We start from the raw sequence: 24498 nt of genomic DNA on the forward strand, positions 1-24498 counted from the left end.
CAACATTTGATTGTTTTGTTGGATATAGAATCCTAGGTTTGAAATTATATTTTTCATATTTTTAAAAGCCTTGTTCTGGAGGGTGCCTAGGTAGCTCAGTCATTGTCTGCCTTTGGCTCAAATCATGATCCAGGATCCTGGGATTGAGCCCCACATCAGGCTTCCTGCTCAGCGGGAAGCCTACTTCTCCCTCTCCCACTCCCCCTGCTTGTGTTCCCTCTCTGTCAAATAAATTTTAAAAAATCTTAAATAAATAAAAGGCTTGTTCTGTTGTCATCTATCTTTTGGTGTATTGTTAAAAAACCCAAATTTGTTCTTGTTACTTTGTATAGGACCAATATCTCTCCCTTCTGTCAAATCTTGTAGAATTTTCTTTGTATTCAGTGTTTTGAAATTTCATCATAATATGCCTCTGTGTGGTCTATTTTTATCCATTCTGCTGGAGACTTACCCTTTGGTATTGGGAAATATTCTTGGATTATTTCTTTGGTAACTTTCTCCCCTGTTTTCTCCTATTTGTGTATTGAACCATCTTTTCTTATCTTTTCTCTCTTATTTTTCCATCTTTGTGTTTTCTGCTTTTTGGAAGATTTCCTCAATTCTTAACTTCTAGTCTTTCTATTGAGCTTTCTCTTGAGTTTCTGTTCTCTTACCTTCAACTTCTACAGGTTCTTTTTTGTCTGAATGTTTCTTTTTAAAATGGAATTATGTTCCCTTTTGTGGATATTAGTGATTTTGAAAATCTTTTAGCATAGTCTGAATGACAGACCCCCCCCCAATCTTACGTTAGTCTAGGCGTTTTTCAAATGTCTGATAAACTGGGTTGTCTGCTAATATTTAAGAATGAGGGCCTAGGGGCGCCTGGGTGGCTCAGTGGGTTAAGCCGCTGCCTTCGGCTCAGGTCATGATCTCAGAGTCCTGGGATCGAGTCCCGCATCGGGCTCTCTGCTCAGCAGGGAGCCTGCTTCCCTCTCTCTCTCTCTGCCTGCCTCTCTGCCTACTTGTGATTTCTCTCTGTCAAATAAATAAATAAAATCTTTAAAAAAAAAAAAAAAAAAAAAAGAATGAGGGCCTAACAAGAGGGGCCTGGGTGGCTCAGTTGGTTAAGAATTTGGCCTTTGATCTCAGTGCATATCTTGATCTCAGGGTCATGAGTTCAAGCCCCATGTTGGATGCCATGCTGGGCATGGAGCCTACTTTAAGAGGGAAAAAAAAAGTAAGGGACTAACTGATTGGAAACTCAAGATGCACAGGTAAAGTATGTTAACCATGCACTTTACTATAGAATAGACCTGTATAGTAGATATATAATGTGAGTCCCATATGTAATTTCAGATTTTCTGGCAGCCACAGAAAAAGGCAAAAAGAAAAAAGCAAAAAGAAACGTGAAATTAATTTTAATAATACTAATTTAGGTAATCCAATATATAACAAGATTTTAGTATGGAATACATATAACAGCATTAATGGAATGTTTTATATTGTTCTTAACACTAAGTTGGACTCTAGTGTATGTTTTACATTTATAGCACATCTCAATATATATGCTCAATTTTTGTTAAAAAATAGTTGGGGTAAAGATTTTATTTATTTTAAAGAGAATATGAGTGCATGGGGAAGGAGTTGGGTGGGGAGTTGAGGAGGGACAGAGGCAGAGGAGGAGGAAGGAGCAGGCTCCACACTGAGCTGTACACACAGCCCTACATGGTGCTCCATCTGACAACCCTGAGGTGACCTGAGCTGGAACTGAGAGTTGGACGCTTAACTGACCGAGTTACCCAGGCGCCCAAAGTTGAAGTATATTTAGATTTGATAAAATTTACGGGTGAAAGTAGATTCGCATATCCAGGATATTCCAAACATACTTAAGTTTAATAATAATAATATAATATTAGTTTGTAAATTTAAATTTATTTAATATTAAGTAAAATTTGGGGCACGTGGGTGGCTCAGTCAGTTAAGTGTCTGACTCTTGATCTTGGCTTGGGTCCTGATCCCAGGGTCCTGAAATTGAGCTCCACCCAGTGTAGGAACTGCTTCTTAAACAGCTGCCAGCCAGTCTTCTTATTTTTAGGCTCCTCCTCCTTCCAGCCCCCATTTCCATAGGTACCTCATGCTGCTAATTCTTGTGCCTTTCGATAGTCTTTAAATATAATTATAATTGGTTATTGTGTTTTCAGCTTTCTTAGGTCTTTTGGGTTTACCACTAGTCTATTTCCCAGCTTCAAAATTTGGTTGAAGTTGTGCTGTTCTTACTCTTCCCAACCTGATAGTCTCCTTCCTTCCATCATTGTTTTCTTTGCAAAAAGAATTTTTTCTGTAGATTTAGAAGGCTTTCAAAAGGGGAGAAATTAGGTGCTTTGATCAGTCTACTGTCTTTTATCTAATAGTTACTATTAATCTGTATTCATGAGCAGATTTTGATATTTTTAAAAAGATTTCGTTTAGTATGTATGCTTCTTTCAGTATCTATAGTTAAAGGTTTTAGAGGAAGACTCAGTAGGAGCAACAGGAAGATGAAGTATTTAGTCCCAGCAGGTTAGGAGAGGAAGGGTTTGGTTTGGGGTTTGGGGGCAGAAGAAAATTGACAGCAGGCAAGGAGATTGGTGAGAGTAGAAGCATTAAGAGACAGGTAGGGTGATGAAAGAAAATGACAAAAGCTTGGGCATCTGGGGGGTGAGGCACAAATACAGCTCCAGGAGCATTTATCTTCCTGGATACCACTATTTTTAGTCATTTATACGTTTTATGATCTGGGAATTCTTGTTCTTTATCAGAATTCCACAGCACAACTAAGGATATAATTAAAATACTGAGTAAAGCTTACTGTTTGCAAGCATAGTATACAGAGGATCTATAAGAAAAACGCATAATAGTAAGTAAACAATACACCCTCAGTACACTCTAGCAGCAGTTTACATTTCAGTAATTGAATTGAGCTTGCTCTTGGGGCGTTTTGTTGGGTTTTGAAACAGACTTTTGCCTATAGGGTGATTCGCTTTGCTGGTAGTTGCTGCCCTCTGTTGGACATTTTGGGAAAGTTCAACTTTGATCCTGTAGGCATCATTTTTGCTGTCCATACTCAAAACTGAGTGCTAAAGTGTGGATAATTTTGTTAAAGTAATTAAATCTGTTTTTAGTAATGCACCAAAGAAAGCAAGAGAATGTGGTATCTTCCTTATTATGAAAATATATATTCACTTTTGTTTCTAAAGGCAAGAGTATGGGCCTTAAATGGGAACAAGGCAGAAGAATTTGGGGAATGCAAAGATTTTAGGCTTTGGAATCTGAAGACTAGAGTTCATACCCAGCTTGTTTCTGATCACATGACCTCAGTGATTTACTCTACCTGTCTAGGCTTCAGTTTTTTTCATTGACACAATGAATTGATTTCAGAGTTTTTTCAGGGCTCTTGGCAGTTTAGGAAAGCAGCCCCAGATTATGGTATCTGTTTGTAGGAAATACAATAACTAAGTCTCAGGCTCTGCTGTGAAGGAACTTAGTCTGGAAAGGAGCAGAGGAGGCGGACAGTCAAAAAACAACTGTAATCCACAACCAGTGCCACAAGACAGACAAGCACCTATTACGGTGGAAACATAAGGAGAGGTATTTGTCCAATTAGAGTTGGTATCCTACTGCAGGGCCTGTTGTAGTTAGCCTTGAAAGCAAAGTCTAGACTGAGGGAAGGAGCAGCCTAAGGAAAGTCTGAGGTGGTGAGACAGCAAGATCTGTTTGTGGACCTGCAGCTCGTTCAGGATGCCCAGAAGATAGAGTTTGAAGTAGAGGGTTTGTGACAGTTGGGAGCCATTGAAAGGTTTTAAATGAGGAAATACTGTGGACATTGTGGCATTTTAGAAAGATTACCCGTGGATACAGTATGGAGAATGGATTGGTGTAAGGTAGACCGGACTGGAGGCAGGGAGATTAGTTAAGAAGCTTTTGCAGTAAGTTGAGCAGGAGATAATAATGGCAAAAGCTTACGTAGTGGTAGTAGGGATGAACAGAAGAGAAATGAAACTGTAGGCAGAAGGAACCGGTTGCTGGTTTCCTTTTCTTTAACCTAGCCTGCAGCTGTGAGCAATCCAACTGGCACTGATTCATTAGCCCCAGGTTCTGTTCTGTGTGTTATATCCATCCCAGAATTGTTAGGGTTGTTGCTTGGTTATGAAGGAACATTTTGAGTTTGGAGTACAAGTTTCTGGAAGCAGTTACTCTAGGTGCACTTAAGTTTAATCTTGGCAGTGGTTAAATTGTACATACTCATCCTTTTTGTACCTTGTTTCACCTGTGAATAAGGATGGTGACAAAAGGGACGCCTGGGTGGCTCAGTTGGTTGGAAGTGTTAGTCTCCTTCAGTGTTGCCGCCTGCCTCACCATCCTTCTGCCTTCTCTCCCCAGTAAGCGGCACACACAAAGTAACTGTAAATTCTGTTGATGCTGAGCAAGGTTCTTAAAGCTTCAGGTTTGTGATTAGTCCTCAGTCAGTGGAAGCTTGACCTCCTCTGGACCATGGAGAGAAAAGTTGATTCATTATTTAACCAGATATAATTAAAGTCTGACGTGGGGAACGTGAACATAATGGTAGAGATTTTTTCTTATCCAGCTAGTAAAATAGCTCTGTGGCAGGGTGAGAGCTATTTTTCTTTCTTTCTTTTCTTCTTTTTTTTTGGTGGGGGAGAATTTTTTTTAAAAAATATTTTATTTATTTATTTGACAGAGATGACAAGTAGGCAGAGAGGCAGGCAGAGAGAGAAGAGGAAGCAGGCCCCCTGCTAAGCAGAGAGCCCAGTATGGGGCTCGATCCCAGGACCCTGGGATCATGACCTGAGCTGAAGGCAGAGGCTTAACCCACTGAGCCACCCAGGTGCCCCCCACCTTTTTTAAAGATTTTACTTATTTATTTGACACAGAGAGAGAGAGAGACAGCAAGAGAGGGAACACAAGCAGGGGGAGTGGGAGAGGGAGAATCAGGCTTCCTGCTGAGCAGGGAGCCTGATTCACGGCTCCATCCCAAGACTCTGGGACCATGACCTGAGCCGAAGGCAGTTGCTTAATGACTGAGCCACCCAGGCGCCCCTAGTTTTTCATTAGTTGAGGAAGGTTAGTCAAGAGGCCTTTACTATATATATTCTTGTAAAAACATGAAGATAAAGAAATACGGTTTAAAATTAGGTATTAGGACAAAGAATTCCTGCTTTATCATCCCTGCTATTTTTTTTAAGTATAGCATTATATGGAAGAGAACATAGAACACAGAATTATTAAACTAAACACCCATGTAACAATCATCTGTGTCAAAAAATAAAATATTGTGAGCACCTCAGAAGCCCCTTTGTCCCCTTATGCAGTCACAACTTGTCCACTCAGCCCAACTAAGCATGGTTTTGACATTTGTGATAATCATTCATTTATAATTTTACCTCCTAAATAATAATATAGTTGACATGTTTTTAAGCTGAATATAAAAGACATAACTCATTTAGTGTTAATGTTTGTGAGTTCATTTAATTTCTCTGTGTAATTGTTCCCCATTGTACATGGTACCAGGTTACCCATTCTATTCTTGATGGCTCTTTGGCTTGTTCTCTGTTTTAGATATTGTTACAGTGTTACTGTGATCATTCTTGTTACATACATCCTGGTACATACATGCAAGTTTCTGCAGGATAGATTTATTGAAATTGATGTATTGAGTTGTATGTGTGTGTATTTAACTTTATTAGATAATGCCATGCTGTTTTCCACAGTGGCCATAGCAATTTACATTACTGCTGACTGTGTGAGAGCTCCCGCTTCTCTCCATTCAGACAGACAAGAAAATGTTTGCCATCTGTGAGAGTGTGAAGCGATATCTCACTGTGGTTTTAGTTTGCATTCCCTTGTTTACTGATGAAGTTAAGCATGTTTCATATATATAGTGGTCATCTTAGAGTCCTTGCGGTTCTCTATTTGTTTTCCCCGCCAAAGAGTCATATGTTAGTGACCTTGAAACTCCTTCATGCCCCTTACATGGGAGAATGTGGTAAGGAATAGTTTGCTGAAATCTTTAGGTTGTAGAAAGTACCTTAGATCCTTTCAGCTTACTCTTTTTCTCCCCCCAACCCATTTGGTGTTGGGGAATTCCACTGATCTATCTTCTTTTTCTTTTCCCTCCTTTTTCTTGTTTCCTAGACTCTGTAGCAGCTCATGGCAGACAGTGTTGGGGAATTCCACTGATCTATCTTCTTTTTCTTTTCCCTTCTTTTTCTTGTTTCTTAGACTCTGAAGCGGCTCATGGCAGATGAGGTAAGGAAATTTTGTTCAGCATGTGCATGTCCCAGCTCATTTCCTCCACTGTGATATTTACCACTTGTCATAACTTTGACTTTCTATAACTTGAAATGGTGATGTTGGTTCTATTCTCAGAACCTCCCCAAATTTTTTCTGAACTCTTTGCTCTGTGTTTGGTCCATTGCATGCATCCCCCTGGGACATTTCATTGGCTTCCGAGGGTAGCCACATTCTTTAAACTCATAACTGACTTGCAGTCTGCCATCCAAGTACTAACCAGGCCCGACCCTGCTTAGCTTCCGAGATCAGACGAGATCGGGCGCGTTCAGGGTGGTATGGCCGTAGACCTGACTTGCAGTCTGAATGCTACTCCCATCGCTTGAAATCCCACAATGCTTGAAGATACTTACTGTTATTTTCAAACAGGTAGAGCTAATAAACTTCAGCTTATTGGTGGCTCTTTGGTTTGAGCATCTGTACTTGAGGTTTGGGGAATGGGTCATGAGTCTTGGGTTGGCAGAGAGACAGCATATATACCCCTGAAGTACACTGTATTCTTTACAAAGGGGATTTTGAAGACCGTATATTGAACTTTTGCTGCCTCTATAACACAGGGGCTTTGGAGTGTACAGAAGAAATGTACATGAAATGTACAGAAAGTAATGGTTCCTGGTTTTAAGGCATTTACTTGTTTATTCTTTATGACCTATACCTACTAAAATCTGTGTTCATACTCAGCTCTGGAAGGGAGGGACCCTCTGAAGGAAACAAATGGCATTTTAGCATTTTACTGAGCTAACTCTATACGTGAGGTGTTTTCAGTTCTGTATTGCTGAAGGGCTTAGAAATGACCAGAGAACTCAAGAACAAGGTATTCTCTTTGTAGAGAGGTTTCAAATCTTAATACTTCAGTCCTCTTACTTTTGGATGAAGATGGGAATACAGAATGAGTATACTAAATTAGGTAAGAGATTTCTTGTTTTAATGTTAGAAGAATCTTAAAGTGCCCACAAACCAGAGGAACCATGCACGTATAAGAAGTTAGAGAGTTGACTACTTCATGTGTGGTATGTTGTGTGAATGAAAATGGATCGCTAATAATTTTTTCTCTTTCTCAGCTGGAGAGATTTACCAGCATGAGAATTAAGAAGGAGAAGGAAAAGCCCAATTCTGCTCATAGAAATTCTTCTGCTTCATACGGGGATGATCCCACAGCACAGTCATTGCAAGATGTTTCAGATGAGCAAGTTCTAGTACTCTTTGAACAGATGCTGGTAAGTTTTCCACCCCAAAACTGCTTTTTTTCTGAAAATGCATTTATGGGCCTGGTGGGCACTCTTTTGGACATGATCCCCCTTAATTAGCCCTTACTTACAAAGAATTTCAGGTTTAACAGAGAATGTCTTAATAGTCCTATTAACAAAGGGACTAAATATACAAGCACCAGTCCATAGATGGAAATCGATGAGTTAGACTTGGACATATCTAATGGATGCCCACCTTGTTAATGTCCTTCGGCACAACTATATGTTAACCACAAAGACCTTAGGCAAGTGGACCAACTCATGTGGTGGTGTGGAGACCACTTTTGGGTTAGCCAGGGTGGATAAAGTTTTAAAGCATTTGCAATCAATTCTATATGAAAGGAGACTGAGGCACGGAAAGTCATCATTTACCCACGGTCTTCTATTTAGTGGTGAATCTGGAGAGGTAATTCTGATGCTGTAATTCCTAGAAGACCTTTAAAGATTGTGGATGAAGTCAGTTGAGTAATGAAATGTACAGGGATGTGACTTGATTTCATGTCCTCCGTGAGGGGCACTGAGTGAGCAGGACATTCAGCGAATGCACAGTAGTCCTAATAGGTCTGGGAAAGTTGTGAGTACATGGTTCTGAGGTTTCCTATGACCTATATATTCCCTTGATAGATGGTCTCAGATTCAAACAGAGTCTAGTGGCAGGCCTAACTTAATAAAAGCATGGCCATAAAATTCTTAACACTGGGCCTGGTATATAATAAACACTCAGCCAGTACTATTATTCTTTTTCACTATAGCTTTCAGTTTGTCTCTCAGTCCAAGTGCTGTGAGAGCCTAAGACCATCTTTTGGGCTTGAATTACAAATGTACATGTTTTCAGGGCCAAGAAGGCAGAAACAATAAGTTAAGCCAGATAGTGAGTGATGAAAAGGAGGAGGGACTGTGGTCAAATGCAGAAGGACTTGAGGTGTTTTTGGTAAGAGGGCCAGCCACAGTTCAATGCCAGTAACTTCTGTAGCACTCCAGTTGGAGATGCCCAGTAGTACTGGATATTTCTGTTTTTCTAAAGAAGTTAGAAATCTTCAATTCTTGATAAACAGTAATTGTTTAATAGTATCAACTATTATACTTAGCATTCAGATTTTACCAGTTGGTCATTTTCTTTAAAAAACTGTTCATTCAGGGGTGCCTGAGTGGCTCAGTGGGTTAAAGCTTCTGCCTTTGGCTCGGGTCATGATCCCAGGGTCCTGGAATCGGGCCCCCATCTGGTGCTCTGCCCAGCAGGGAGCCTGCTTCCTCCTCTCTCTCTCTGCCTGCTTCTCTGCCTACTTGTGATCTCTGTCAAATGAATAAAAATAAAATAAAACTGTTCATTCAAATACAATTCCACATAAAGTCTCTTGTACTAATGTTCTTTTAAGTTTTATTTCATCATAGGTTTTTGTCTGTCTCTTTTATCCTTGCTATCACTATAAAAAATTGGTGGAGGAAACTGATCCATAGAGTTATGCAGAAATCTGAAGTTTGATGATTGCATCCTTTATATAAAGTCTCCCAGATTTAAAATGTTGAACTAGCTAAGCAAAACATACTGTGTCTTTGGGTGTGATTCAGCCTGAAGGCCCCCACTTTGCAACTTCTGTGTTCAGTATATATGTAAAAGGAGGAAAAAAGCAGCAGGAATTGAGTCAGAAAAACATCACATTTGTTTTACTATTTAGGGACAATGTTTCCTTCTCTTTTTCTCTCACACACATACAGCTGGAGACAGAGAAGAACTGGAATTTATCTGTTTTTCCCCTACCCTTTCCCCATTTCAAATAATATTTTGGACTTACTGGGTTAAATTTGTGCTCACTGAGGCAGTGGGCTCAGACACATGGCCGTTCACGTAACAGGCTCAAGTTGAGCCTTTTGCTCAATACCATATCCAAGTTACATCTATTTGAAGGGCTTTATTACAGGGTTTCTAGTTCTTTCTTCGTGGGAAAGGAGTTTGTACAAAGACTGAGTTAATCAATGCTAATGAGTGTTTACACTCTAGAGTGGTGCAGATCTTAAGGGTTTGGAAGATACTGGTCATCCAGAAGAGATTCTTAAGACCATTCCAAGTACAAAAAACACAATGTGTCCTTTTATTTCAGTAATAAAAAATAGAATTTTCATCTAGCTTAAGAGTATATATTTGTTAGGAAAAACATTGTGTATAAAAGTGTCTGTAGGAATTTAGGCTAGAGTGTTAACCATTAACATCCCTGAGGAATTTTCATAATCTGTAATAGCTTAAATCTCAAGTGATCAGGAAAATTTACTGATTCAGTAAGGATTTAATGTGTTTAACTCTTGACTAAATATACTAAATATTAAACACTGAAAACTTGTAAGGAATTTGATGCAGTTTTATTTTCTTCCTTTTTTCCCCCCTCTGTCTACTAGTTGGATATGAACCTGAATGAGGAGAAACAGCAGCCTTTGAGGGAGAAGGACATAATCATCAAGAGGGAGATGGTGTCCCAATACTTGCACACGTCTAAGGCTGTGAGTCCTGGGGCAGCTACCCATGTCATGGGAGACTCTGCCCTTATCTTGGACCTGTTTCTTTTACCAGTGTTGTAGAACATTTTATGTCTGCATCAGTCTTATTTTATTCTGTTATACACTCATGTTTTACTGTCATTCAAGTTACTGTTATTAAGATACTTTTTACCTCATTCAGTCCTCATGAAGTGTGTGTGGGGAATGAGATGGGAAATTCTGAGTCCCACAGAATTTGGTGCTGTGTATAATGTGTGTCTGGCTTGATATTCAAAAGGTAATGACTAATGCTAGTCCAGTTTATGACTGCGTCCAGTATTGACTGATCTTCCCATATGTTCCTGTCTAGGGCATGAGCCAGAAGGAGAGCTCTAGGTCTGCTATGATGTACATTCAGGAGTTGAGGTCAGGCTTGCGGGATATGCCTCTGCTCACCTGCCTGGAATCCCTTCGTGTCTCCCTCAACAACAACCCTGTCAGGTGAGGATTCTGAGGTGGTAACAAGAGTGAGATCCCAGGGTTAGGATTTATTGGTGGGTATTGAAGATCAGAGGAGTGAGGATGTTTGAGAGTTCTGGATTGGGGGTAAAGAGTTGCTTGGGTGGATAAATATTGATTTAATATTGCATTGTCTCTGTCGACTCCTTACAGCTGGGTGCAAACATTTGGTGCTGAGGGCCTGGCCTCTTTATTGGATATCCTTAAACGACTCCATGATGAGAGAGAGGAGACTCCTGGGTGAGGACTTCCAACTTCTGACATATTTTCGGTGGAGGGTAGTAGGGAACTTGGCTGTTTGCTCTATAGGAGAAAATGCCACTAAAATGAGAAATTGTAGACTAGGAGAATATGCTGTTAGTTGCAAAGAGGGTTTGTCTTTGGGCAAACTAGAGGATGAGTGATTACAGATATAGCAAAGGGAAGAGGAACACAGTGGATAACATAGGCTGTGGACCACATAAGATTGTGGATCTGCCAGCTTAGGTTCTTACCCAATCTGGAAGTGGAGTCAACATTCGTTCAGAGCTCCCTTGGGACCCATTCTGGGTTATATCCCATTCAAAAGTCTTAAAATATTCTTGATAAATTTGGGACTAATTTCCTGACAGTCTTCAGGGTTGGAATAGTTCTTGGGATATCTTGGACTGTCTTAGGCTACCTTGAAGTCAGCCTGACCCATAGCGACTTCTCTACTTCTTATGATCTTTCCAAAACCAAACATAGGGCCCCTACCTCCTGAATGGACAGGCTTGAAGCCTTTGACTTAGTGAGGCAGGCAGTAATAGATGGGATATACTCCTGATCGAATTTAGCACTTAGAAACCTAAAGGGAGGGGCGCCTGGGTGGCTCAGTGGATTAAGCTTCTGCCTTGGCTCAGGTCATGATCTCAGGGTCCTGGGATCGAGTTCCGCATCAGGCTCTCTGCTCAGCAGGGAGCCTGCTTCCTCCTCTCTCTCTGCCTGCCTCTCTGCCTACTTGTGATCTCTGTCTGTCAAATAAATAAATAAATAAATATTTTTTTTCTTTAAAGATTTTATTTGTTTATTTGACAGAGAGAGATCACAAGTAGGCAGAGAGGCAGGCAGAGAGAGAGGAAGGGAAGCAGGCTCCCTGCTGAGCAGAGAGGCCAATGCGGGACTCGATCCCAGGACCCTGAGATCATGACCTGAGCCGAAGGCAGCGGCTTAACCCACTGAGCCACCCATGCGCCCCAATAAATAAAAATTAAAAAAAAAGAAAGAAAGAAAGAAAGAAAGAAAGAAATCTAAAGGGAGTTAAAAGATTTTAATGTAGTACTAAATTTTTGGATTACGAGAAGATTAACCAGAGGTCTGATGGTGGCAGTTCCTCTCAACCTGTTTTTGTCAGTGTTTCAAGGCAAATTGCTGTGTCCTAGAATTTACTCAGCTCCTAGTTGGGGATGGATGTTCCAAAGACCTGTGTGTTCAAGACTGAAAAGTCAAATGGGAGAGGGGTATACAATAAAGGGAACTAATGAAGTATGTCTTCTACACACAGAAGCTACGATAGCCGTAACAAGCATGAGATCATCCGTTGCTTGAAAGCGTTTATGAACAATAAGGTGAGATTTTTCCCATTCTCATTCCAACCGTCATCATAACCCTTGTTCTTTTCTATTGGTAAACTCTAAAAAGGACCTAGGAATATAAAGTTCAAGACTGTTAGCTTTTCCTTTTAGTATTACAGCTTTTTGATGGCCACATATGTATGTTTCTGTGGACCTTTTTTTCCCAGTTCTGATGTCTGTTTCAGAAGGTAGGCTCATTTTCTTTCCTCTTTTTATACTTTGTTTTGCTAATTCTTGAATTTCCTAATCTGTATTTATTATTTTTGGAAGATTTATTTTTTGTTTGTTTGTTTTCCGTACTCTTCCTACTATAGAATCAAGCTACCTTACCCTTCTTCCTTCCCTGCTTCTTTTCTTTCATTTGTTCTTTCCTTCCTTCTTTCCCTCCTTCCTTTCTCCCATTTAAACTCTGGGATCTCACAGGTGTTTGCTCCAGAGTGCAGATCTGTCTTCCTCATTATTTAATTTTGTTAAATTTACTTAACCCCATTGGATGCAAGAGGCATTTAAAAGAAATATAAGAATCAAAGTTTTTTTTTTTTTTTGAAGACATGGAATTGTGTTGTATCTAATATAAAATTGTATTGTTTCTCAGCCTTTTGGCTAAGATCAAGTGTAGTATCTAATATAAAATTGTGTTGTATTTATATCCCTATTTAGCTATGCTGGGAAGAGGTCTCCTCCTGTATTAGTTTGCTGTGGCTGTTATAACAAAGCACTACAAACTGTGTATTAAACAATAGAAATTTATTGTCTCACAATTCTTGGAGGCCCTAAATCCAAGTATTTAGGTATTTGGTAGTACTGAGTCCTTCCGAAGGCTGTGAGGGAGAGTGTATGTTCCATGCCTCTCTTCTGGCTTCTGGTAGCTTGCTGTAAGTCTTTGGCATTCCATGGCTTTTAGATGCTTCACCCCAGGGTCTGCCTTTGTGTTCACAAGGTGGTGGTCTACTGTGCATATCTGTGTTGACATGTTTCCTGGTTATGGGGACCACAGTCATACTGGATTAAGGGTCTACCGTACTCTAGTATGAGCTTGTTGTAACTTACCTAATCACATCTGCCAGTGACCCTTTTTCCAAATAAGGTCATATTCTGAGGTATTGGGGCTTAGGACTTCAACATAAGAATTTAGGGGGACATCATTGAATCTATAACCACCCCTAACTTAGTCCTTGGTCAAATGCTGTCATCATTAAGCCTCCCTTCTCTATTCTTATCCTTCCAGTTTGGAATCAAGACCATGCTGGAAACAGAAGAAGGAATCCTGCTGCTGGTCAGAGCCATGGATCCAGCTGTTCCCAACATGATGATTGATGCAGCTAAGCTGCTCTCTGCTCTTTGTATCTTACCACAGCCAGAGGACATGTATGTAACTGGGTTATAGCTCTTCTCTATTCTCTCTCTCTTTTTTTTTTTTAAAGATGTATTTATTTGACAGAGAGACAGCAAGAGAAGGAACACAAGCAAGGGGAGTGAGAGAGGGAGAAGCAGGCTTCCCACTGAGCAGGGAGCCTGATGTGGGGCTCGATCCCAGGACCCTGGGATCATGACCTTGAACCGAAGGCAGATGGTTAATGACTGAGCCACCCAGGCTCCACCAGGCCCCCTCCATTCTCTTTATGACCACCTTCCCTAGTCTAGAGGAAAATTGAGTTGATTGGGTGTCCACTTTATCTTAAATACTAGGTAAGACCAAGGCATGAACACTGAATCATAATGTTTAAGAAGGACTATGAGGTATTTGGCGCCGTCCTCAGCATACTGGTGGTTATCAGAGGGGTGATCTGCAAGGTGTCTGTTACTATCTCTATCGCCTAAGGCAGGGGTTACGTTTACTTTTTTTTTTTTTAATTCGGAAGTAACACAACTTTATTTTTTTAATTCAAACAGAAAAGAAACATATAAAGTGAAATTTAATAGCCTCATCCCTTCAGTAAATCCTTTCCTGCAGAGGCAACCAGTGTTAATGGCTTCAGTATAGTCTTACAGATTTTTTTTTCCCTAGCGCAAATAAATTGTATTTCTTGGATTCCAAGATGTTTTCTGTCACTCCAAAAGATAGAATGTTAGAATTAAGGAATGATGGCTTATGCCTATAAAACAAATCACATGTAAAGAATGGATTTATATTGCTATGGAACAGTTTGGTTTAATAAAACTAAATCATAGCATTCATTTCTTTGCACCTTTTCTTTCTTTCTTTCTTTCTTTCTTTCTTTTTTTTTTTTTGTTAATTTAACGGTTGATCTTAAACATCTTTCTATGTTGGTACTTAAAGATCTACCTTAACTTTACTGGCTGTTTAGCATTCCATAGTATGTATGTCCCATAATTTATTTAACAGTTTCCATGTTGCTAGACATTTTAGGTGAAAAATGTTTTTTTTCTTAGCAGATTCTGGCCCTTGCTCTAGGTGATAAGAAGTTTTACTGCTACAAATAATGCCATAATGAACATCTTTGTACATACATTATTTCACATTTATGCATTTATGTTGGATAGGTTTCTAGAAGTATGCCAAAAGTTATGTGCACTTAAAATTGATACTCTTATCTACCCTTCCAAAAGTTATCCTAGTTTATACTCCATAGAACAGGTGTTCTAATTTGGTATCCATAGATAAGAGTCTAGGAATGGGTTTTAGGAAATAAATTTTTCTGAGGAGATTGTCCTTAGCTTTCACCAGATTCTGACCCCTGCCCTAGGTGACAAGGAGAATAATGGAAGTCTGGACAGTTGATAATGTTCTATTTTCTAACTGATCTGTGCCCCTGTATAATTTACTTACTATGCCTGTCTGTGCCAGGGCACTTAGACATTTCTCTCCCTTTCCTTTCTCCTGGGCAGGAATGAAAGGGTTTTGACGGCGATGACAGAAAGAGCTGAGATGGATGAGGTGGAACGCTTCCAGCCATTGTTGGATGGATTAAAAAGTGGGACCTCCATTGCACTCAAGGCAAGTATATCCTCCAAAACTGTCCAAGAATAGAACTCAAGATGGAAGGACTTAGGTTCATTTGACCTTTTAATAGAACACATGGAATGGTTCCCAGCTACAGGCATTCCTTGGAGATACTGCAGATTAGCTTCCAGAACATTAAAATAAAACCAGTATCTCAGTAAAGTGAGTTACATGAATTTTTGGGTTTCCTAGTTTCATGCATGTAAAAGTTATGTTTACTCTATACCATGGTTTATTAAGTGTAAATAACATTATGTCTACAACAATGTAGCCACCTTAATTAAATATTTTATTGCTTAAAAACGGTAACTATCATATGAGCATTCAGTATGTCATAATCACAGATCACAGATGATCATGACAAATAATAATGAAAAGTTTGAAATATTCTGAGAATTACTAAACTACGACACAGAGACAAGAGTGAGTGAATAAGTGCTGTTGGAAAATTAGCACTGATAAACTTGCTTGACACAGGGTTGCCACAGACTTTCAATTTGTAAAAAAAACAAAAAAACAAAAAAACAAAACCATACTATATAGTGCAGTGGGATAAAGTGAAATGCAATGAAATGAGTTGCATCTGTATATGTTTTATATTTCAGGATTTGTTCTGAAGGGAAAATGATTATCCTTCTCTCCAAGAAGGCTGAGAAAGAGCAGCTTTCCTTATTATGAGATGGGGGAAAAGGCATTCTCTCTATTTATATGCTAGGAAAGCCAAGGCTGAGAACAAAGTCTCCCATCAAATCCTTGGAAGCATTTAGACCTCTGAGCACTCCACACCTGGGCTCAAATCAGGTCTTACTGCTCTAATAAGAAGCTATTCTTACCGTTTTGTACTGCATCTTCTACATATGCATGTAAAGAGAATGGAATCTTGGTCCCTAGGAATCAGCAATGACATGCTTTTGAATTTTCTTACTTTAGGTGGGCTGTCTGCAGCTGATCAATGCTCTTATCACACCAGCTGAAGAACTTGACTTTCGAGTGCACATCCGAAGTGAACTGATGCGCCTGGGGCTGTATCAGGTGTTGCAGGTGAGCCACAGCTCTCCATTAGGACAGCCACGCTTCGCTGCCGGCTCTCATGACCCCATCATCTCTAGTGTCACTTTGGCTTTCTGTTTAAGAACCAGGTTGAAAGGCTTGGGTTTCTAGCCAGCAGAGGACACTTCTGGGTTCCCTGACTTGTACTTTGGTTGTTGACAGGACCTTCGAGAGATTGAAAACGATGATATGAGAGTGCAATTAAATGTGTTTGATGAGCAAGGAGAAGAAGATTCCTATGACCTGAAGGGACGGCTGGATGACATTCGAATGGAGATGGAATATCCTTTTATGAACTGGGTTCAGGACACATGAGACATTCAGTGTAGATCCCTGTATTGGAATGGTGTGGGGTGATGACTCAGAATAGGGCATCAGCCTGCGTTTCTTCTCAGTAGATGAGGCAGGTGTCTTTTGATTGCTGTGGGCTTTATTTCCCTCAGCATGGACCAGAGATCTGTGGGTTCCTTGAAATTGAAGTAGCTATCAAAATAAGTATGGACCTCCTAGAATATGAAATCTTAGCTTACTGTGGTGTAGAGCTGGTCTTTGGAGAATATGCATAAGCCGGGGGCGGGCTTGTAATTTTGCTTTCTTCTCTGTGTCCCTGAGACTGACAGAGGGAATGGTTTGGCTGCATACTGCTTTTTTCCACAAGTGACTTGTGTGCAGTTACCTTTTCACTTCTGCCTACTGCTTCATCTCCAGGCCAAGTACTGGGAATCCTTTATCTTTGTGTATACCACCACCCAGCTCACTGGTCCTTCAGCCTAAGGAAGCTTATGGAGCTTAAAATTTGGGATAATTTACAGGAGAGGCAGCTGTTAGAATAGAGTTGGCATCTTGTGACTTTTGCCAAGAGCAGGGCAGTCCACCTGTCAAACATGGTTTCTAAATATATGCTTTCCTTAGCTTCTTCCCCTTTTTCACCGACTTCAGTGATGTCTTCCAGATTCTCTTAAACACAGTGAAGGATTCAAAGGCAGAGCCACACTTCTTGTCCATCCTGCAGCACCTGCTCTTGGTCCGAAATGACTATGAGGCCAGGTAAGATGGTATACCTGTGAGAAGTATTGAATTTGAGCCTAGGTAAGAGAGAGCAAAATCCTTAAATTCAAAGACTGTCTGTAAAGGGAAAAAGAAGAGACAAAGGCAGGGATTACAGTTCATTTTTAGTCAAAGATATAAAAGGAGTTGTTAGTTGTCCTTTTAATCTGACTGAAAAGCATTCTTATGGAGGAGGTCAGACTATATAAGTAAAATGTCCTTTTTTTGGAGAGAGGAGAGGTGAGGTGGGGTGATGATGATAGCAAAGGGAGGTACCCATTTCAGGTTCTTTGATGTTGCCTAGAAGTAGAGGTTCAGGGGTAGTGCTGTCTGTTACAGAAAGGCTTGAGCCTGAGTTTTAGATGGGAAATGATTGGCACCAGGAGGTAGATAGCAACAGGTTTTGATTATCTGAAGAAGATGGGTAGCTGTTGTACAATAGTGAGTTTCCTAACATGGCAGTGGATGTCTGCTAGTTTTATGAAAAGGTCTTTTCAGGAACACATCCCCTCAGGTCTCTCTCTTATCAAAGCAGTTAACTTTTCCTGATCCTGAATGCTTCAGAAAATTGTATTTTGGTTTTCCTCTGATAGCCTTCTTCTCTTCTTCCATAGGCCACAGTACTATAAGTTGATTGAAGAATGTATTTCTCAAATAGTTTTGCACAAGAATGGGGCTGATCCTGACTTCAAGTGCCGGCATCTTCAGATTGATATTGAGGGGTTGATTGGTAAGTATGTTCCTCTGATCTGTCTCCTTAAAACATTGCTCTGCCTTTCATGTTTTCTCTTTCTTCCAGTGAAATTTTCAGGAAAGGTATCTTTCTAGTCTCCAGGTATTTCCATTTTTGTCTTTAGGTGATAACCAACTTCTGTGCTAGGAATAAAGAGACCTTTAGTTTATTGTTCTATAAATCTAAAATTTACCCATACTCAAACATCACCCTGCCTTTTGAAGGGACTTTACCTATTATCTGTGATTCCTGCTGGTCTCACAGATTGTTAAGTATCACTTGTGGGTGGGCACTCTCCAGGCCATCCAGCACAGTGGCCTTACTGTATAACAAACACTCAGAAATTGCCTGTTGAACTTAACTGAAAGATCCATTTCTTTGTCTAGAGCAGAACGTTAAGAAGAATAATAAAAAAAAAGCAAATGGACAAAACATTGTCCTTTGGTTATATTGAAGGATGGAGGTAGTAAGAGGGAAAGACAAGAGAACTGGGAGCTTCACTTACTTGACTCTTTCTTTTCAGATCAAATGATTGATAAAACAAAGGTGGAGAAATCTGAAGCCAAAGCTACAGAACTGGAAAAGAAGGTGTGTGTGTGTGAGAGATCAAACAATTGAGGGCCTTTCTTTTTTCTTTTCTTCTTTTTTTCTTTTTAAGGATTATGATATTTTTTTCTGACATGTGAAACTGTTACCTGTGATATTTCACAGGCATTCAGCACCCAGTAGCAGTTCCTGGGGGAACCTTTCTGGCATAGGTTCACCCCTGGAGAAACTAACGTGGATGAGATGCGGAGGAGTTAGTGGTCCGCAGTTCAGGAGCCCCTGGGTAGGACAGGAACGACAGATGACTCTCATGTATAACCATTCCTGGGGTTTTGCTGGCATCTCAGGCCACTTACCCCAGAACAACAGGGATTGGAGTATGTCTCAATTCCTTTTTTCTCTTCAGTTGTTAGGACTTCTGTTGTGGTTGATGGGGTTTTGCTCCTAGAAGCAGTTGGGATTATACACCATAGCTGCTCTGGTGTAAATGTCTTAACAATGTTAAAAATTTTTTTAAAAATTTTGGGTTTGTTCATGTTGTTTTTGCCACACACACCCCCTTTTATTTTAAGCAAGCGCAGGGGGCGGTGTGGGGAGGAGCATAGGGAGAGGAAGAGAATCTTAAGCAGACTCCATGCTGAGTGCAGAGCCTGACACAGGGCTCAATCTCACAATTCTGAGATCATGACCTGAGATACAATCGAGTCGGATGCTTGACTGACCGAGCCACCCAGGCGCCCTGTTTGTTTGTTTTTTAATTGAAATACAGTTGACACACAATGTTAGGTTAGTTGTAGGTGCACAACATAGTGATTTGACAAGTCTATACATTATACCGTGCTCTGCATAAGAGTAGCTGCCGTCTGTCACCACACAACACTCTTATGATACGGTTCACTATATTCCCTCTGCTGTACCTTTCATTCCTGTGACTTACTCCATTTCTGGAAGCCTCTACCTTCACCCATTTTGCCCACCCCCATCCCCATTCCGTCTGGCAAACACCTCTTTTTTCTCTGTTTATCAGCTCATTTCTGCTTGTTTTTGTTCGTTCATTTGTTTTTTAAATTCCATGTATAAGCAAAATTGCACAATATTTGTCTTAGGTTGTTTTATGTTTGTTTTTAGAACTCCCAAGTTAGAGAGACTGGAAATAATCTCTGGTTCCCTCTTCTTTAACCCTGATTTTGAATTCAAAATTATAGTGGCCTTTTTTCCCAGTCCTTTCCTGGGAAAGTGAGCTCTGTAAAGGATTGGGACAAAACAGTGAATTTTGGGGAATAACACTCTGCTTCTTCCTGGACAGTTTACTAGGACCCTAATTCCTTTCTCCTTTAGTTGGACTCAGAGTTAACAGCCCGACATGAGCTACAGGTAGAAATGAAAAAGATGGAAAGCGACTTTGAGCAGAAGCTCCAGGATCTTCAGGGAGAAAAGGATGTCTTGAATTCTGAAAAGCAGCAGATTGCCACAGAGAAACAGGACTTGGAAGCAGAGGTGTCTCAGCTCACAGGAGAGGTAATGTCTGAGCAGGGAAGGCAGAGTGACCTGTGTGCCGTCAGCAGCCTCAGGATGGGCCTGTCTTGGAGCAGGAGTCAGTCATCTTACTCCTAGGGAAGGTTTAGTTACCAATAGGTGATCTAGTTAGATGATGCGTCTTTTAAAAATCATTTAAAAATCATCTTTACCAATAGGTGATTGCATCTTTTAAAAATCATTTACTGTAACACACAAGATAGAAAATTTGGAAAATAAATAATATAGAGAATAAAAGGAGTCATAGAACTACCCAGAAATAAAACTAAAAGTCATCTCATAAATTCAGGAGTAAAATCCCAAAAAACTAAATATGTTTGCTAATTTTCCCTTATTTAAACTATTTCTGGGCAGATTAATGCCCACACTCTTTGCAGTTACAGTTTTTTAAATGATACGTGATACCTGATAACTTGATCACTTATGTGCCTATCTCACCAGAATATTTGATTTACTTGAACGTTGCATTTTCTAATTAAAGGGAGAATTTAACATAAAGATTAAAGTTGCTTTTTGAATGCAAAGCATGCTGAACTAAGAACTTGAAGACCTGAATTCTAAATATCTATGTGACTTTAGGTGAATCATTTCATCTGTCTGACTCCTTTCAGTGTCTTCATGATTAAAAAGAGAACTCTGGATTAAGTAATTTTTAGGTCCTTTCCAACCCCAGTGGTCCCTGAAGTGGAGTGAAGAGTTCTTCCATTGATGTTCCTCTAGGTTGCCAAGCTGTCCAAGGAACTGGAAGATGCCAAAAAAGAAATGGCTTCTCTCTCTGCTGCAGTTACTGCTGTAACCCCTCCTAGCAGTGCTACTGTTCCCCTTGCTCCTGGCACTGTTACTCCACCCCCAGCCCCTCCTTTACCAAGAGAGCTTAGCATACCTCCACCACCTCCTCTTCCTGGAGGTGATACCATTCCTCCTCCACCACCTCCCCCTCCTTTGCCTGGGCATGCTTATATCCCCCCGCCCCCTCCTTTGCCTGGAAGTGTTGGCTCCTCTGTACCAACTCTTTTGCCTGGGGGTGCTGGCATCCCTCCACCCCCTCCTTTGCCTGGGGGTGCTAGCATCCCCCCACCCTCTCCTTTGCCTGGGGGTGCTAGCATCCCCCCACCCCCTCCTTTGCCTGGGGGTGCTAGCATCCCCCCACCCCCTCCTTTGCCTGGGAGTACTGGTATCCCCCCACCCCCTCCTTTGCCTGGGAGTGCTGGTATCCCCCCACCTCCTCCTCCCTTGCCTGGAGGAGCAGGAATGCCACCTCCCCCTCCACCTCTTCCTGGTGGTCCTGGAATCCCTCCACCCCCTCCATTTCCTGGAGGTCCTGGAATTCCTCCACCTCCACCTGGAATGGGTATGCCTCCACCTCCCCCTTTTGGATTTGGAGTTCCTGCAGCCCCAGTTCTGCCATTTGGATTGACCCCAAAGAAGCTTTATAAGCCAGAGGTGCAACTCCGAAGGCCAAACTGGTCCAAGGTGAGAATTTCTGTCCATTTTTTCTTCAATAGATCTTAAGAAACCAATTTAGTTTTCTGCTTTGTATTTTGTGCCCAGGTGGGCTTCCGTTTCTTATGGTTGGCAACTTTCTATCTTTAGGTTTCACTCTTGGCCTATGTTTATTCAGCACATACTAGGCATCTTCTGTGTGCCAGACATCACTTTGGAGAATTCTTTGGGCCTTTTACTCTGCTACAAAACCTAAACATATCCTTAAGTTAATGTTTTTGGCCTTTTCTTTGAGGATATGAGTGCCATGGTTATCCACAGTTTGATAATAGTCATTTCACCAGGCTGTAAGCTGCTGATAAAGGTGCTGATCTGAGAGCTGTGGATTGATGGATACGCTCTGCTATCTCTTCCCCGTAAATGAGCTATAGAGGACATGTGTTCATGGAACATCTTCAGATTGATATTTCCTCTCTATGTTCGAGGCTCCTATGATTCTGCTTCAGCCTTCTCTTCCAGAAACCAAATAAAAGGAGCTTAGGGGTTTACTTATAAAATGAACAAGTATGTCATAGTTAGCCAAATTGATGGGGAGAATATAATGTAGAATAAGGGAAGATGTGAAACACAGCCTCAGTACTTTTCAGTTTAGAGGATTTGAGGTTAGAAGGAGGATAAGCAGCACAAGTGAACCTAGCTCTTGAATGAACTGGAAGCACTATGTCCTTCCATGTGGAGCACAGTTCTTCTGTGTCTCCAGTTGGTCACTCTAGTAAGACATTACTTAGAGCCACCACCCACCTCACCCGCATCTTTCTAGGATGGAAAGTACAGGGCTCCACTTAGTAACACTTAACACCCTCCCCATATCTACAGTTTGTTGCTGAGGACCTGTCCCAGGACTGCTTCTGGACAAAGGTGAAAGAGGACCGCTTTGAGAACAATGAACTTTTCGCCAAACTTACTCTGACCTTTTCTGCCCAGACCAAGAGTGAGTACCTTCCTCTTTCATGCACAGGTCCGGTATAGGACTTTGAGTATCCTTTAAGTCAGTCTCCCATTCCTTCCCTTCCCTGGGTGAGGATTGAAGAGAGGTGATTTTTCCCATTCAGAAGAAATTAAGATATTTTTGTATTATGGGGACACTGGGGTTGGGAAAGAAAACTTGTGTTTTCGTATTTTTCTTCCCCAAGGTTTTTCACATGTAAGTATTTTTTATCAGTATAACATGTTGGGGATATGAGATTAAGGTGACATAAAGCTCATTATGGGGCCCATTTTGATAATACTTTTGAACGGATTCTGGGACTATCTTTAAGGTACCATCCCAGGCCTACAAACGTAGTTAATAAGGGTTGGGCCAGTCTTTAACAGGTTAGGTAATTGAGTGACTGTCTACAATAACAACCATGTGTGATTCTTTTTCTTTTCTTCCATTTCTTTTCAATATCTGATGCTTTCATCTTCCTGGCCCTTTGTTCTTCCAGCTTCAAAAGGTAAGAATACAGAAGAGCCTTTTAATTGGGTATCTTGAACATTAGAGACAAGATGTAACAGATGTAAAGGAATTTCTCTTTAGAAAACTGAGATGAGGTAAGTCGAAGCTGCCATGTAGTTGTTCTTTCTTCAGAAAGCGAGGGACTCCTTAAGTACTAATACCATCAACTTACATTACTGTTTTGTTTTATAGTCTTCCAAGTGCTTTAACACATACTATTTCTTGGACCTGCCCAGAAATCTTAAGAAATAAGCAGGTTGTGTATTATCTCCATTCTGTAGGATGTTTGAAATGAATGTATGTATCTTGTCCAAGGTCAAATGACCAGATCCAGTGATCTTGTCTTTTGGTCCATGGTTTTTTGCATAAATTCTTGCTTTTCTTTTTCACCTTCATATCTTCCCCTTTGTTCTAGAAGAGCTGATCTGTTTTGCCCTCTTCTTTCTTCACTTCCTAATTCTAGTGGTTTTGTGCTGCCTTGTGACAGGGCACTTGTAGTTATTTCCCCTGAGAGACTCAGTGTTTGAATTTAATGACAGTTATAGCCTAATAATTTTGTATTTCCACCTTACAATTTTTTTGTTTCCTTAGAGGTATATTTTGACCCTGGTGATGAAAATTAAGTGCAACTTTTGAGCATTTCCCCCTCTTCTCTCTGCCACCCCCACCCTGCCCCCAGTAAATAAGCATTTAGTATTGTTTTTTCCTTAAGTGATCTGATGGAACCAGCCTGCACTTTGTTCTATGAAGGAGCCTAACACTGCTAGATGCCCTTGGTGGCCCCTAGTTAGGTGTGTCTATCTGAGAGTATAAGATTGCTGGGCTCAGGTGTGACCTCTTGCCTTTCACTCAGGGCAAAGTGGCCTTGTACTTTAGAAGAGCTGTCATCCGCTGAACTAAAGTGCAGCCAAGGGGTTGACTTCCACCTGCTTAGTGAAAAATCCAGGGATAATGACTATTTAGGCTATTCTAGTATATCAGCGAAGACTAATTGGACAGAGAAACTCAACATCAAATGATATCCTAATTTGTAAGTTCACAGAATCTACCCCTGCGTTGGCCTCTGGTATAAGTCCCTTTCTCACACATGTGCTCTGAGCACCACTGCACCTGTATGCTGTCTGGGCCCCTTTCCTCCCACCTCGGCCACCCCCTTCTTCTGTACATTTGTATTACTAGTGATTATAGTGAGGTTTTCTGCACTTTCATGGTTTTCCTGGGCATTTTATTTTCACTGGTAGTGTTTTAAAAATTGATAGTGTTTTAATTGATAGTGTTTTAAAAATACTCCAGCAACGGGCACCTGGGTAGCTCAGTTGGTTAAGCAACTGCCTTCGGCTCAGTTCATGATCCTGGAGTCCTGGGATTGAGTCCTGCATTGGGCTCCCAGCTCCACGGGGAGTCTGCTTTTCCCTCTGACCTTCTCTCTTTTCATGCTCTCTCTCACTGTCTCTCTCTCAAATAAATAAATAAAATCTTAAACAAAACAAAACCCCAGCAAGACCCTATCTTATCTTTTCTCATTT

The 24498-nt window shown here is 40.8% G+C and overlaps 1 protein-coding gene and 1 pseudogene across 2 annotated transcripts in view; both read left to right on the forward strand.

Moving 5' to 3' along the window:
* DIAPH1 (diaphanous related formin 1) overlaps window positions 1-24498 on the forward strand; it is a 95742-nt gene that overhangs the window by 20965 nt on the left and 50279 nt on the right. The window contains exons 2-18 of one of the 2 annotated variants that reach the window (XM_044225764.1): window positions 6259-6285; window positions 7389-7544; window positions 9966-10067; window positions 10414-10544; window positions 10716-10802; window positions 12085-12148; window positions 13383-13522; window positions 15005-15113; window positions 16050-16160; window positions 16332-16450; window positions 17100-17216; window positions 17831-17946; window positions 18473-18537; window positions 19834-20013; window positions 20752-21504; window positions 22351-22465; window positions 22962-22970. In XM_044225764.1, the coding sequence (XP_044081699.1) occupies window positions 6259-6285; window positions 7389-7544; window positions 9966-10067; window positions 10414-10544; window positions 10716-10802; window positions 12085-12148; window positions 13383-13522; window positions 15005-15113; window positions 16050-16160; window positions 16332-16450; window positions 17100-17216; window positions 17831-17946; window positions 18473-18537; window positions 19834-20013; window positions 20752-21504; window positions 22351-22465; window positions 22962-22970 (2401 nt within the window). The remainder of the gene's footprint in view (window positions 1-6258; window positions 6286-7388; window positions 7545-9965; window positions 10068-10413; window positions 10545-10715; window positions 10803-12084; window positions 12149-13382; window positions 13523-15004; window positions 15114-16049; window positions 16161-16331; window positions 16451-17099; window positions 17217-17830; window positions 17947-18472; window positions 18538-19833; window positions 20014-20751; window positions 21505-22350; window positions 22466-22961; window positions 22971-24498) is intronic. The other variant, XM_044225759.1, reaches the window with a different exon arrangement.
* Window positions 12738-12883, forward strand: LOC122896866 (annotated as a pseudogene).

Source organism: Neovison vison, chromosome 1 (assembly GCF_020171115.1).
Source record: "Neovison vison isolate M4711 chromosome 1, ASM_NN_V1, whole genome shotgun sequence".
Lineage (NCBI taxonomy): Eukaryota > Metazoa > Chordata > Mammalia > Carnivora > Mustelidae > Neogale > Neogale vison.